The 16,162-nt window shown below is 43.7% G+C and overlaps 1 protein-coding gene across 1 annotated transcript in view; it reads right to left on the bottom strand.

Annotated features, from left to right (window-relative positions):
- Positions 1-16,162, bottom strand: part of IPO5 (importin 5) — a 72,559-nt gene that overhangs the window by 39,751 nt on the left and 16,646 nt on the right. Inside the window, exons 2-6 of the mRNA XM_068267953.1 lie at positions 14,668-14,748; positions 9,098-9,290; positions 7,807-7,909; positions 4,806-4,893; positions 2,389-2,493 (exon numbers count right to left, since the gene is read on the bottom strand). Of these exons, the coding sequence (XP_068124054.1) occupies positions 2,389-2,493; positions 4,806-4,893; positions 7,807-7,909; positions 9,098-9,290; positions 14,668-14,748 (570 nt within the window). The remainder of the gene's footprint in view (positions 1-2,388; positions 2,494-4,805; positions 4,894-7,806; positions 7,910-9,097; positions 9,291-14,667; positions 14,749-16,162) is intronic.

The following is a 16,162-nucleotide window of genomic DNA, read 5'->3' as shown; positions in this document are numbered from 1 at the left end:
GCACGATTGCGATTCGGAAAAAAAGACACATGCTAGTGGGAAATGAGCACCGCGATATCGCGGTGATCAGCAACACTGCTGCGATCCACTTCCTGAAGCGGATCGTAGTTAGTGGAAAAGGGGGTGGGTGGGTAAGTAGTTCAGGCTTTTGGCTAGTGGGGTGGGTGGGTAGGTGGTCAGGATAGTGGAATGGGTAGGTAGGTGGTCAGGCTGGTTGCTAGTGGGGTGTGTAGGTGGTCAGTCTGGTGGCTAGTGGGGTGTGTAGGTGGTCAGGCTGGTGGCTAGTGGGTGGGTAGGTAAGGCTGGTGGCTAGTGGGGTGGGCGGGGTAGGTAGGTGGTCAGGCTGGTGGCTAGTGGGGTGGGTAGGTAGGTTGGTGGTCAGGCTGGTGTGGTAGGTAGGTGGTCAGGCTGTTGGCTAGTGGGGTGGGTAGGTAGGTTGGTGGTCAGGCTAGTGTGGTAGGTAGGTGGTCAGGCTGTTGGCTAGTGGGGTGGGTAGGTAGGTTGGTGGTCAGGCTAGTGTGGTAGGTAGGTAGGTGGTCAGGCTGGTGGCTAGTGGGGTGGGCGGGGTAGGTAGGTGGTCAGGCTGGTGGCTAGTGGGGTGGGTGTGTAGGTAGGTGGTAAGGCTGGTGAGATGGGTAGGTAGGTGGTCAGGCTAGTGGGGTGGGTAGGCAGGTGGTCAGGCTGGTGGCTAGTGGGGTGGATGGGTAGGTAGGTGGTCAGGCTGGTGAGGTGGGTAGGCAGGTGGTCAGGCTGGTAGCTAGTGGGGTGGGTGGGTAGGTGGTCAGGCTGGTGAGGTGGGTAGACAGGTGGTCAGACTGGTAGCTAGTGGGGTGGGTGGGTAGTCTGGTGAGGTGGGTAGGTAGGTGGTCAGGCTGGTAGCTAGTGGTGTGGGTGGGTAGGTAGGTAGGTGGTCAGGCTGGTGAGGTGGGTAGGTAGGTGGTCAGGCTGGTAGCTAGTGTAGGTAGGTGGGCAGGATGTGATCTAATGGCGTGGGTCAGGCCAGACGCTGATGGTTAGTGGGGAGGATGGCTCAGACGGGAGGGTAGCTCACTGGAGTCTAACCGCTGGTGGGCTAGTTGAAAGGATTTGCTGCTCACCTTGCCCCCGCCGCATGGTAGATACAGCCTCACTGACTCCAGGCTCTCTCTGACACTAGAGCGCCAGCCAGCAGCCTCCTCTCCTCTGTACGATGTCACGCATACAAAAACAGGAAGTAGTATGTCCGGCATAGCAGAGAGCAGACAGCGTGGTTCAGGCAGCTGGTGCTCTGTGTGAGGGAGCCCGGAGCCAGTGACACTGTTATCAACTGCCCGAGATGCTGGATGTGCACGCAGCGGGCATTCCTGCTTCTCCTAGCCCACACTACTCCCGACAGTGTAGGACGTTCAGCGGCGCGCCGATTAAGCCCCGCCCCCTTACAACCCGCCCAGCCAGCATATTACTGCAGGCAGAGGAGCGCTCCTGCAGGGTTCAGCAACGGCATTCGCTATTGTGCGAGAGCCGAACGCTGATTGACAGCAGACAATGGAGCGCTCCTTCGCACTTTTGGCAGGCGGGCGGGGTTTCAAATCACCCGGGCGGCCCGCCCACCTAATTTGGCCTGGGGAGAACACTGCTGTAACCATTTCCGCTATTTTAACAGTTGGACTGTGCAACTGCAGTTCAGTAAGCACTTTTGTAAATAAAGACATAACAGAATACACTGAGAAGGACTAGCCCAAAACCGGACATAGGGAAAAAAGGTAATTTTGTTGCCATTTTGATTTAAGGAGGTGGGGTAACCGGCCTGATGCTGCTTTCAAATCTTATCTAGTTACAAAAGATGACAGACAGGATAAACTGCACAGACACCATGCTTTGGTTTTTCTCAGGAACACACACTGTTCTCTTTAGTTTTTTTTATTTTCTCTGTTTTCTGAGTAAACTTTAACACTTCCTGGTTAAACAGACAACATTGTCATATGACTAGATCAGTGATTAAGCTTTATAAGGGCATACAAAACATCCTGTATCTTAAATGTATCAATTTAGCAATTTGAAATAGTTGTTCTTTAAGCAGTCACAAGCGCCATGTCCCTGGTATGGGGTAGGAAGGGTGTTACACTGTGTGTCATCAGACTGTATTGCACCGCTTGATGAGTAAATTGTATGCAAACTTATGCAGCCAAGTGCAGGAAAGATACCAAGTTCACTATCCATCTGAATTAAATATGAATGAATATTAAACATCTAGGTTTAAAGATTTTACTTTTTTGGGTTAGGATGATAGTTTTTTTTTACCCCTAATACCAAAATAAGGCAGTGATTCTAGGACAGTCCTATTTAGGATTTGGATTATAGATACAAATGTTTAACTCCCTTCTGGTTTGCTTTAAGTATGGATCTTACCTGCAGGATGCCAGGAAGTAAGTCTGCAAAGTGTTTCAATAATGGAACATTATGCTCATTGGCAAGAATAAATGCACAAGCAGCCCTAGCAGACAGAGTCTTGATCTAGAAGAGGAACAACAAAAGTATTAATGGAATGCCCTTCCACCACCCATCAGACTTGCTCCCTCTTTCAACACATTCAAGCAAGCCCTCAAAACCCACCTCTTTATGATGGCCTACCCACCTCCTACCACACAGTAACTCTCTAAGGAATATTTAACAGCCCCCCCTAGTGTTTCCACCCCTCCCTTTAGATTGTAAGCCTCTGGCAGGGTCCTCCACTCCCTAGTGTAATCTACAGGATCATGTGCTCCTGTCCTATGACAGCCTGTACTTGTATTACTGGGCCTACCTAACCAGCCCATATTGCATGATCATGTATTTTGTACAATTTGTATGTATAACTTTGTTCTATGTGTATAACCCTATGTATGTCATCCTTGTATCATTGTATATATTTATTGTCCAGCGCTGCGTAATATGTTGGCGCTTTATAAGTACAATAAATAATAATAATAATAATAATAATAATAATAATAATTAACACAAAAACATATGCATTCCATCAAATAGACTGAGTAAGCATACGGAGACATTAACATCAGTTTGCTTAGTTTATATTCCTCACATTTATAATTTCATAATCTGGTTACTTTCAGTGAAAATGCATCACCCAATGACCTTGCTACAGAACTGTGGATTCTGGTAGTAAAGTTTACCATCAGAGAGCGATCTGCGGGTCCCCTTGTATCACAGGTACTGCTACCGGTTTAGAACAGTGCAGGATATGGAGATAGAAAGGAGAAAAAGCACACACTGTGATACTAGTAGGTGAGGGCTCTAGGCCCTATAGGAAAGGTCACACCTGGTTGTCGAGGCTGGAGAAACCTATATAGGTTTGCCAGCTGTCACGCTTGTGTCCCTCTTATGCCGGGGACCTGGCTTGCATGAATATCCTCACAGTCCTGGATGGTAATCCGGTTGGGATTCCACAGTGGTTGTTTGGAACACGCTGCGGTGGGCGTGTTCCAAACTGCAGACTGCAGTGCAATGTAAACTGGCTAATCTTGTTTGGCTGTGCAACCAAACGAGCAGGTGGCAGGGAGCAGTTATAGTTACCTGTTCCAGACTGCTTATTCTCTTCCTCCACCAGCGAGTCTGAACTTCCAACAGGTCTTCTGGGTCTCGATCACATGATATGACTTGATCGGGATCCAGGAGACTGTGTCAGTGTTACAAGCACCACCTGATGGTGGAAGAGGGGTGATGACTTCAGCCACTGGTGAGCGCTGTAACCCTGACATGGTCTCCTGGATCCCGATCCCACCACTCCATATCATTTGATCGTAACTGAGAAGACATGTTGGGGTTACATCGCCAGTGCAGTAGAGGAGAGAAGAAGCAGATCCAGACACCCAGACAGGTCAACTATAAAAGCTCCCTGCCGCCACATACCCTGCCGAGCCTGCCAGGCTGGGGAAGGTAAACTTCCCCAGCGGAAGGAAAAATTCGGCCATAATAAAGGAGGTAGCAATTGCAGTCAATTTCTCAGTTAAATAAAATTTCCTTCAAGTGGGCTGTAGATATAAAGCTGCAAACATCTGAAGGCCATAGAGAATGTTTATCAATGCACTTGGGTATAATCACAAGTTATTCTCAACATAAATCAGGTGCTACTTGGGTAGTAACTGATTTGTGATGCATTTGCTCTGAGTTTGGCCACTAATTGCAGGGATAGTTTCCTGGAAATCTGCAATTGGTTTAAAGAGACTGTAACAAATTTTTCAGCCTTAGTTCTTCTATCCTATAAGTTCCTATGCCTGTTCTAATCTGCTCTGGCTTACTGCAGTCTTTCCTAACTGCACTGTCTCTGTAATAAATCAATGTATCTTTCCTCTGTCCTGTTTGTCGGGCTAAGGATTGATTGTGTGGAATGTGCAGGGCTGCTTGTGATTGGTAGAAGCGATACACACCCTCTGCAGGCCCCCTGCACACTGTGAATGACTCACACACTATGCTTAGCTGAGCCTATTAGAAGCTGGTTAGTTTGTTTGTAAACACTGCCTAAAACTGTTAATTACAAGCCAGGATTGCAGCAGAGAGTGGCAGAAACAGCACAGAGGGGCACAGGAGAAAATAATGAATAGAATGGTATGCTTTTTATTGTAAGAATATTAGAGTACAGATTCTCTTTAAGACAGGCTACTGACTGGTTGTTAAAAGCAATGTCAACCTACAGCAATACAATTCAACATACAGTAATGTGCAACAACATGTTATCAATGTCTAATATGTACACTGAACACCACTATTCACCCACAAAAATATTGGATGGTACATTTGTATTATAAGGTTTAGGATTTTTTTTGAAATACCTGAGTGTCTTGCATACACTGGACAAGCATTCTCTTAATTACTTCTAAATAGTGCTGCTGCTGATTTCCAAATATACCCGGGAAATTCCTAAAAATAAAAGTTACATCTTTTAAGAAGAAAAAATGTCTTGAGTTCTCTTTACTATGCAAAATGTATTGTCCTTCCCAGTGAATTTAATCAACAAGCTTCCAAAACACATGGCCAGCAGCTAACACAACATCCCAAAATACATTTGTTTACTTTGGGATGTTGTGTTAGCTGCTGGCCATCTGTGAGTTTTGAGACCAGGTCCCTTTAAAGCTTGCTCTTTGCATTTATCCAGCCTTATGAGCTCCTCATATGATGTTTATTGGCCTGATTGAGTAACTACCATGTCTTATGCAGTGTATTGTTTAGTGTGCAGAGGCACAGGGGAAAACGGCGAGTAGTCACTGCCTGATGTCAGACTGCACCCTGTGCGGTTAGGGGCGTATGGCCCTGTGGGCGACTTCAGGCAAGTTTACTCTCAGGCTCTTTTTATCTTATATCAGACATGTGTCCAATCGTGGATACACTAATTTTATGTGTAGGATGTGGATGCATCCACTGTTAGCCTAGGGACCCCTCTAGGAGATTGGCCTCAACGCTGGCAGAGGGGCTTAACCCACATGCCTGTTGGATATGTGGCACCAACGATCTTGTTTGTTTTGGGATAATTTGTGTGGGCTGCTGGGTATCTGTGAATTTTGAGCCCAGGTCCCTTTATATTTTACTCTGTGTATTTGACCAGCCTTGTGACCTGTCCATATGATGGTTATGGGCCTGATTGAGAGACTACCATTTCTCATGCTTCAAAATATACATAATCTTTGCTTTTCACAGAAATGACAGAATTAAATATCTAAAATAATCAAATTTGTATTTAGGCATAACAGGTTTAATGGAGACCCGAAACCTGTAAGCGAAGTATTGTGTGAATCAATATGTAAGAAAATAACGGTATATACTCGCATATAAGCCTAATTTTTCAGCACAAAAAACGTGCTGAAAAATTCCCCCCCCCCCCCTTGTATGCGAGTCAGTGGGGCAGAACAGGTTTTGTTCCTGGCAGGTTGTTACTGGCTCCCTGCTGTGTCCGTGCACAACATCTCCTGCAACCTGGTGTACAGAGTGCATTGTTCAGGACTACTTGTGTTTCCTGGCTTGTGGAGCAGAGTGTGCAAGCAATGTGTCAGCAGTGCAATGATCGGGAATTCTTCCTGTGTGGCAATCACTGTGACTCATATCTATGACACCACCTAGTGGGGCCTTGAGACACAGCTGTATCATCCTTGGGGCACATCTGGTTTGGGGGAGAGAGGCTGATTTGTACTGGGGGCACATCTGTGGAGGGGGCTTATACGTGAGTCACCTTTTCCTGGTTTCTGAGGGAAAAGTGGGTACCTCAGCTTATACGCGGGTTGGCTTGTATGCGAGTATATATGGGTATATTCACAGGACAGGGTCAAGAGCGGTGGACTACTGAATTTGAATAAATAGTTTCTCAGCTTGAGACTCTGGTCTTCCAATTGGGTCACGCTCTAAAATGAGCAGTTTAAGCAGAAGTTCATGGTAGACTAGATATAACAGTGACTGTAGCTAAGCTCAGATGTCTGTTGTGGGCAATTCTTGCTTCAACCTCTATTAAAGAGAAACTTCAGCCTAAACAAACATACTGTCATTAAGTTACATTAGTTATGTTAATTAAAATAGATAGGTAATCTCTCTTACCCACCCTGTTTTAAAAGAACAAGCAAATGTTTGTGATTTCATGGGGCAGCCATCTTTTTGGTTAAAAGTGTCGGTATTGATTTTTGGTTGAAAGGAGGCGACAGGGAGCATGAGACAGTTCCAACTGTCCTGATCACCCCTCCCAGCTGCGTACTAGGCAACGAGAACATCAGAAATCCCATCATGCTTTGCACAGCATCTGATGCTATGAAACAGTTAAAGAAACACCAAACTTTTTCAATGCTGCTGAGTAGATTTTTAGTCTGGAGGTTCACTTTAATCACACTAGTAGACAACCCTTTCCATTTTACTCATTTGTACAGTAGCCCTCTGTTGGTTGTATGCACCTTACATTTGGGCCAAACAAATTCACGGCCTACCATTTCTGACTGGACTATTTTCAAGGTGCATACAATTTACATTAAAATTGCATGCTAAACAGAATAGCATCTTGCTGACCATTTCTAGTTATGGAGAGCAGGGAAGATTCATTGTTGCAATTTTGCTCTCTACGAGATAGTAACAGTGTTGACTGCAAGAATGTGACTGTCTATTCTAATATGCAATACTGAAAACGTGCTGTAAACAGAGGAAAACATTTACAATCACTAGACATTTTGCCAAACTGCACATGTATTATTAGAGATAATACATGGTGCGCTGGAAAACTTGCAGATTGCTAGAATACCCAAAGTGTGAACCTTCATGTATTTTCTATTTGCTCTTTCCAGCGTCATCTTTCTCTCTGCTCCTGCACTTTCAAAGCATCAGTTTTTCATATTCCACCTGTACCCAACTTGAAAGGCTTTGTTTGAGATTCTAATTTCAAGACTTTGCACACAATTAGAGACATACGTGTAACCTTCTTAACAATACCTCCTTTGCATCAGTAGCCACAAGGATAAATCAAGGGCCAATCTTAAAAATGTATACATTGAGAGAGTCTGTACATTCAATTCACATATTTTATCCACATATGTAGTAAAATGTTCAGAATGCCATATGTGGGGCCAACATAAGAACCTAAATATTGACTGAATGCCTTTCACAAAGGAATGACACTTATACTTTTATAAAATAGGGTGGAATGACTGATCAAGTAGTGACCATGATTGTCGCATATAAGGTGAAGTAGGAGTTAGTCAAATGCCTCTGGGATTTTGTTGGGTCTTCCTCTGGAACATGTGAATGTTAACAGGCTACACATGGACTGGTCTTTTAGTAAATGCTAGTAGAAAGAAATGAAAATACCAGAAGATATGCAGAGCAGACTCTCTCAGTCCAGCATCTTGAGAACTGACGGAATCGAACAAGAACTTCAGTGCTTCGGGCCACTGATTATTGCCTTCATCATCTGATAAAACAGTAACAGGTCAAGTTAAGAGCTGTCTATTTAAAGAGGAACTCCAGTGAAAATAATGTAATAAAAAGTGCTTCATTTTTACAATAATTATGTATAAATTTTTTAAGTCCGTGTTTGTCCATTGTAAAATCTTTCCTCTTCCTGATTTACTTTCTGACATTTATCACATGGGGACATTTTTACTGCAGACAGGTGATGTCAGTGGAAGGAGATGCTGCTTGCTTCTTTTGGCAGTTGAAACAGCTGTAAATAACTGTTTCCCACAATGCAACAAGGCTCCCACAGTGTGATGTCAGAACCATGGTCCTGACATCACACTGTGGGAGGGGTTTCACCACGCTATCCGCTATACAGAGCCTCCTGATGATCAGTTTGTGAAAAGAAAAAAATATCTCTCGGAAAAGGGTTATCAGCTACTGATTTGGATGAAGTTCAGTTCTTGGTTACGGCTTCTCTTTAATATATGAATAAAAACAGAAGAAAAAAAAACTATTATGGCAAATTGCTCTCCAGGTAGGCATTTTCCTTTGGATCCAAATGTTTAAATATTTTTAAACATTCATAATCTTCCCTGGACCACACATATTTCTGCAGCAGAGTTTCAACTCTTTTCTGCCTCACTCAGATATAAGGGAAAGATTTTCTTTTTTTTAATAAACAAACATCCCGTTTGATCTATGTACTCGGCACAGCCAACTGCACCGATGGGAGGGAAAGAGGTTTCCACATGATCAGAGACCACATTGACTGGTCTCCAGTCAGTCTCCAGGTGCTAAGGCTAGGAACCTTCCAAACTGGGTCAATAAATGCTTCAACAACATTTATTTACTGCCTTGGGGCTGGAACAGGATTAAATGTCTAGCAAAGACATGAAACAAAGTTCTACCAACTGTTTCCAGAAGATGTAGACAAAGTCTCCTGACTTCAGTATTACTTTGTAAGGATGACAGTGAGCGGGTCTCCACCCAGATTTATGCAATTATAGACGTTTTATTGTAGTATCAAGCTAGCTAGATAAGGTAGCAAGCTAGCTAGCTAGCTAGCTAGCTAAACAAGCTGGCCAAAAGAGAGGCTTTAAATGCTGAAATAAACTGCATATTTAGAGGACACATTTAGTTCCTCAACAGAAACCGTTCATGGAACTGCAGAAACTGCTCCTGAATTATGTGCAGTGCTTACCAATTAAATTCCTAGCCAGTTCAGCAACAATGTCACAGATCTTTTTCCTCATAGTTGACTGAGATTCCAATTGTATGGAAAGTAGTAGTTCACTTCTAATAGCATTCTGCACTTCAACAGGTAATGATGGATAAACTTCCTCAAAAGATGAAGATAGGAGACGTCGCAGTAAGACTGCTGCCATCTGTCTGGCCTGGAAAGAAAAAAAATGTTAGCCAATTAAATTCAGTAAAAAAAAAAAAATCAACTTCTGTTTAGAGAAATTTAGCAGGATTTGTAACAGATTGGATACATGCATTAAATATATGACAAAGTGAAGTAATTTATATTAAAAACACTCCTTCCTAAAAATGTGTACACATTTCTATTCCAAGTGTCTTAGAGAATGAAATATTTAGTGCGTATGAAGTGTCCATTTGGATGGATGGAGGTATTAAATCTGTATCTACAAGAATGGTGAAATATGCATATGAGCTAATAAACATAATGACCATAACATAAAAAGGGTCTACTCTAAGCTAAAAGTAGCTTCGTGAATAGGAATATGGAAGGACCCGCTCCGCCATGCTGAAGTAGACCAGATGATAGTAATAGAGGACAAATTAGAAGTAATAAGGTGTGAGAGAAAGTACAAAAAAAAAAAAGGGAGGAAAAAACAAACAAACACTGGATTAGGAAGTAAGGAAAGAGAAAAAGGGGGGAGGGGGAGTAAGAAAGGTGAAAAGTGACATGGAATAGAAGGCAGAAGAGTTTAGATGGGTAACATATTGGAATCTATTAAAAAGTGCAAAGGATTAGTAACCATAAACAAGACATCCTGAGGGCTTCAAGTATATTATATTCAAAGGTCATTTTCACTGTCCCGCATGTGATTCGAGTATGGTTAGACGCATGGGTTTTTATGCAATTTCGGCAACCGATTTTTAATCTCTAAAGCAACATATCATCACTGACTACACAGGAAAACAGAAGAAGCATGTTAGGTGAAAACTAATGCGTTTCTTTCCACATCAAAAAGACAAAAAAATGGCATCCACATGCAGAACCACTGACTTGTTATATGCAAATCGTATGTCGAACAATGCATGGTGCGAAAAAAGCAGAACAAAAAGAACATTCAATGAAAACTACTCCATTGAAATGGCATTGGTGTCTGTACTAATGCAAATTTTTGCAACGTAAATTCACATTCTAGTTACAGGCCTTTGAAGAGACACTGAAGCAAAAAAAAAAAAAAAAAATGATATAGTGAATTGGTTGTGTACTATGAATAATTACTAGAAGATTAGCAGCAAAGAAACTATTCTCATATTTTTATTTTCAGGTATATAGTGTTTTTTCTAACATTGTATATTTTTATAATATGTGCAGATTACACAACACTCAGCATTCAAAATGATTCTTTCAGAGCAGTCTGTGAACTAATGACCTCTCCTCTGGAGAGAAAAAGTAAATAGTTCTATAACAGTTGAGATAATAAAAGTCAGATAACAGCCCTCTCCACGACTTTGAAAGTCCTAGAGCTTAATGGCTTGTTTGCATAGAGATAACAACTGGAGTTTCTTAACTCTTCCTGTACTGGAAACAATTAGACTGATGTATCTGATCTCAAGGTTTTATTTCTTAAGGCCCATACACACGTCGGATTTCCGCGGACAGGTGGTTTGAACGTCCCGCCGTTCACCCGCTAAATCGGGCGTGTGTACAGACTATCGTTCGTTTGATAAGAGTGGGTTTGAGCGATCCGCCCGGCGGATCGCTCAAACTCACTCTTATCAAACGAACGATAGTCTGTACACACGCCCCATTTAGCGGGCGAACGACGGAACATTCAAACGACCCGTCGTTCGCGGAAATCCGACGTGTGTATGGGCCTTAAGCTGTACTACACATACAAATCATAATATCTTTTTTTTTTGCTTCAGTGTCTCTAAGGAATACAAGGCAATAAAACATTCTCTATGGGGTCATTAATGTAAACAATACAGTTGTCCAAATAAAGGCATATACAGCGAATGGCAACACTGATATTGCGTAACAATAAAAATGATCCAATAATGTAAATAAAGTCATTATGCTAAATAAACAAAATAATTATAATAGTAAGACCAAAAAGGTGAGCTAATAAAGCTCGCCTAGATCCTCCATCAAACCCTAGATGTATCCTATAATCTTATACATCATGCAAAGTTTATGTTTATATGGAAGGAAGTGAATAGCCTTTTTTCTTCTAATTCACTTGGGCAGTTTTATCTATATTTTATTATGTACCGTATTTTCCGGAATATAAGACGCTCCGGCATATAAGACGCACCTAGATTTAGAGGGCAAAAATCAGGAAAAAAATAAACTAAACCCAGGTGCGTCGTTGGTGCAGGGGCTTCTTATGGACCTCTAACTCCCCCAAAACTGTCTTTATCTAAGCTACACTGCCCATCTATACTAACACCTGCTACACTACACTTCACCCCTGCTGCCCCCATCAACTACACATTACTTCACTAACCCCTACTACAACTACACTACACTACAGATTACTACACTTCCCTCACTAACACCTGCAGCCAACCCAAACTACACTACACTTCACTAAGTAACCCCTTCAGCCAACCCAAACAACACTACCCTACACAAAAACCAACTACACATAAGTACATATTAAAGTGTGCAATACAGGTGGGTACAAGCACTGGTCTAATAAACATACAAAACAAACCACAACTACTACCAGTATATGCTGTTCAACCACCTGGATTTATTACAAAATGTTAATCTATTCTCATGGGTCAATCACAATGGGACCTATTCAAGTTATACATATTGCACACACTTATAATGCACAGTTATTATACGGGGACTTCCCCCAAAATGTCTCCTCAGGAAGTCGCAGACGACTGCGCACCGAACAGAGTGCCAATGTGACAAAATTAACCATATCTAATCCACACATGGGAAGAGGCAAACCCGGACACTTACAATGCCAAGAGATTGAGCATCTAATATGCCAATTGCTTGTCCAATTGTCTGCGTCATCCCATGTGCCGACAATAATGGTGGTCAACAGCAATATGAATGCACCACCCCATGCCCCCCTATGCCCACCCGCAAATCACAGCACCATGCCCCAAACACAAGCAATCTCCTAAAGATTCTGTACTAAGGGGTCGTCACCCCCAAAAAAACACAAAAAATGAGAACAAAGTTATGATGGCATATATGAAAAATATGAAAAAATTCCACAAGAGTTCCCAATCCAAACTTCAATTGCATGGAACAAAGTTCAGCATCAAAATCGTCATTATAGCAGGTCACTGGCTTTTTTCCAAGAGTCATTTCAACACAATAGAGCTGGTGCACCTAGCCAAGTTGCTACCAAGCAGATTACAGGCCTATGTTGATGAAGAGATCATTAATTCAGCAAAGCCGTGCATCTCACCCTCCAGGTATCAGTGCATGTTCCACCATGGAGCTCTGTGGATATTAGTGTCATATAAACTTTTTCTCATAGTTACCACCTCCTGTATCAGTACGAGATGCAATGTCCGCATAGACTACTAAGCCGGCCCAGCTAACCGCAGCGTCCGTGATGTATGTCTGCGGGAGTATCCAACTCGGGGCCTTAAGCCTGTGTCATCGCGTCCAAGCGGGAATCCAACCTTTGGAGATACACGCCATAGTTCTGGGCACAGCGCTCCGATCCAGCTGGAGGGCAGAGGGGGGCGGAGAGGCACATCTCAGCGCGTGACGCAGGCCTACGGCGACGCATTTCGCCCCGCCCAGGGACTTCCTCAGGACGTACTGCGCAACTGCGCTGGATCACATGGCCGCCTTTTATGTGACCCGGAGGTCGCTTCCGCCAGTAGTTCTTTTGGACATCAAACATACTGCGCAGGTCTATTCAGCCCAATGACATCATATGACAGTTCGCATGCCCAGCGAATGCACTCGCACCCATAGCTCCCCCTAGTGGTGTTGATATATATATATATGCAGTCCCCTGCAAATTTTTCATATATGCCATCATAACTTGGTTCTCATTTTTTGTTTTTTTGGGGAGTGACGACCCCTTAGTACAGAATCTTTAGGAGATTGCTTGTGTTTGGGGCATGGTGCTGTGATTTGCGGGTGGGCATTGGGGGGCATGGGGTGGTGCATTCATTTTGCTGTTGACCACCATTATTGTCGGCACATGGGATGACGCAGACAATTGGACAAGCAATTGGCATATTAGATGCTCAATCTCTTGGCATTGTAAGTGTCCGGGTTTGCCTCTTCCCATGTGTGGATTAGATATGGTTAATTTTGTCACATTGGCACTCTGTTCGGTGCGCAGTCGTCTGCGACTTCCTGAGGAGACATTTTGGGGGAAGTCCCCGTATAATGATAACTGTGCATTATAAGTGTGTGCAATATGTATAACTTGAATAGGTCCCATTGTGATTGACCCATGAGAATAGATTAACATTTTGTAATAAATCCAGGTGGTTGAACAGCATATACTGGTAGTAGTTGTGGTTTGTTTTGTAACACTACACTACACCCCTGCTGCATCTCACCTGATCCTGTCGCCGCGATCCTTCCCTCCTCCATCTGCCTGTCATCACCCGAGAGTCGCAGCAGCCGTCATCTGAGAGTCCCATTAGGTGTCATCAGAGGGTCTAGCAATCCCATCCAGTATCCCTGCTCTTTAAGTGTCCAGGTTGCCGGATCCTCTTCGCTGCAGTCATGCTTGTATGCAGCCTCGGGGTGATCACGCGCTGCCGGGGCCGTCTTCCTCCATAGTTACAGCGTCCTCCTCTTAGATACAGTGCCCCGTTCTGCGTGACGAGCGGCGCACGTGCGCCTGACGTCATGCGTGACCCCGGCGCACATGCGCCGCTCGTCACACAGAAGGGGGCACTGTATCTAAGAAGAGGACGCCGTAACTATGGAGGAAGGCGGCCCCGGCAGCGCGTAATCACCGCGAGCCTGCATATAAGCATGACTGCAGTGAAGAGGAGCCGGCGACTTGGACACTTAAAGAGCGGGGATCAGTCGGGGATACTGGATGGGATTGCTGGACCCTCTGATGACGGCTGCTGCGACATTGGATGACGGCGGACAGACGAAGGAGGCTAGGATCGCGGCGGCAGGATCCGGTAAGTATGTTATGGGGCGAAAATACCGTACCTTTGGAATATAAGACGCACCCACTTTTTCCCCCCAGTTTTGGGGAAGAAAAAGTGTGTCTTATATTCCGAAAAATATGGTATAAGTTAAGGTCATTGTATTGCATTCTAAAGGTGGCCATACATGTCTAGATTTGGCGGCCGATTGCCCATTCGATTTAATAGTTATCGAATCAGATGAAAATCAGTGCCACCAAAAGCATGCCGAACTGACGATGCAACTAATTTCGGGACAAAATTGGTTGCATTTATCGATCAGACCTGCTGAAAAATCCCGGACCGTCATGCTCAATCGGGTGCACGGTGGTAACGACATGTGATAATCATGGTCGAACATGATGGACATTTTTCATAAAATGACTGCTTATTTATAGTACATGAGGGCTCCTATTTTATACTCACCTCCTCAGCAGCACCTGCATTTCTTATTGCTTGAAGGAGGAAGGTAATTTTAGTTGGCCCAGGTATGGTGTCATAAGCTTCCTAAAAAATAAAAATAAATTCATAAATATGTTCACGTTTAAAAATATTATACATGATTCTATGCTATGCAATTCCACTGTCACAGAGTTCTAAATTGTTGATTTGCCTTTCAAGGGGAACTGAATTAAGAGGTACACTGAGGCTGCCATATTTATTTCCTTTTGATCAATACCAGTTGCCTGGCAGCCCTGCTGGTCTATTTCTCTGCAGTAGTATCTGAATAACACCAGAAACAAGCATGCTGCTAGTCTTGTCAGATCTGACTTTAAAGTCTGAAACACCTGATCTGCTGCATGCTTGTTCAGGGGCTATGGCTAATAGTATTAGAGGCAGAGGATCAGCAGGGCTGCCAGGCAACTGGTATTGCTTAAAAGGAAATAAACATGGCAGCCTCCATATACCTCTCTTCAGTTCCCCTTTCAGGCTTCTGCTAGTTTTTATTCTGCAGGCATAGCTGTATTTTGCCATATTCCTGTGGCAACAGATTCTCGTAATAAAGCGTCTTTGGTAAACTCAACTGAAAGGTAATATAATTTCTTAAAGGAATAGTCAGGCAAAAAAAAAAAAAAAACACTCACTTACCTGGGGCTTCTACCAGTCCCATGCAGCCATCCTGTGCCCTCGTAGTCAGTCACTCACTGCTGCTCCAGTCCCCCGCCGCTGCTAGTTTTGTTTTGGCCGATCTCGGGGTCGGCGGGCTGTATTGCGTAATTTTTACACATTCCCGCTGGTGGGAAAAAAACACTCACTTACCTGGGGCTTCTACCAGCCCCATGCAGCCATCCTGTGCCCTCGTAGTCACTCACTGCTGCTCCAGTCCCCCGCCGCTGCTAGTTTTGTTTTGGCCGATCTTGAGGTCGGCGGGCTGTATTGCGTAATTTTTACACATTCCCGCTGGTGGGGGAAATGTTAACGCATACACTTTTCGCATTACCGGGGCAGCGCTAAAGTGTTGGAGTTGCACCGCTAACGCGAAGAAATGTATGCGTTAACATTCCTGCACCAGCGGAAATGCATAAAAATGTACGCAATGCGGCCCACCGACCCCAAGGTCGGCAAAAACGAAACTAGCTGGTGGTGGGGGACTGGAGCAACAGTGAGTGACTACAAAAGCACAGGATGGCTGCATGGGGCTGGTGGAAGCCCCAGGTAAGTGAAAGTCTTTTATTTTACCTGACTATTCCTTTAAAAGTGGCATGAAATTCAAAACTAAACATTTGCTCTAAAACATTAAACACAACAAAAAGATTATTAGAAGAAATAAAGAGACTGGTTAATGGTTATTCTAAGGCATATTTACACTTCACTAATGATACGATTGCCAGTTGCAGGGCAAATTATAAGACTGTCTTGTTATTACTGAAAAAAAAAAAAAGTTCTCTGCATCTATTGACAACTTACCAATTAGCTTATA

The sequence above is a fragment of the Hyperolius riggenbachi genome, chromosome 2 (assembly GCF_040937935.1).
Source record: "Hyperolius riggenbachi isolate aHypRig1 chromosome 2, aHypRig1.pri, whole genome shotgun sequence".
NCBI classification, from domain to species: Eukaryota; Metazoa; Chordata; class Amphibia; order Anura; family Hyperoliidae; genus Hyperolius; species Hyperolius riggenbachi.
Note: the sequence above shows the minus strand (reverse complement) of the source record. Positions and strands in the feature narration are given on the sequence as shown.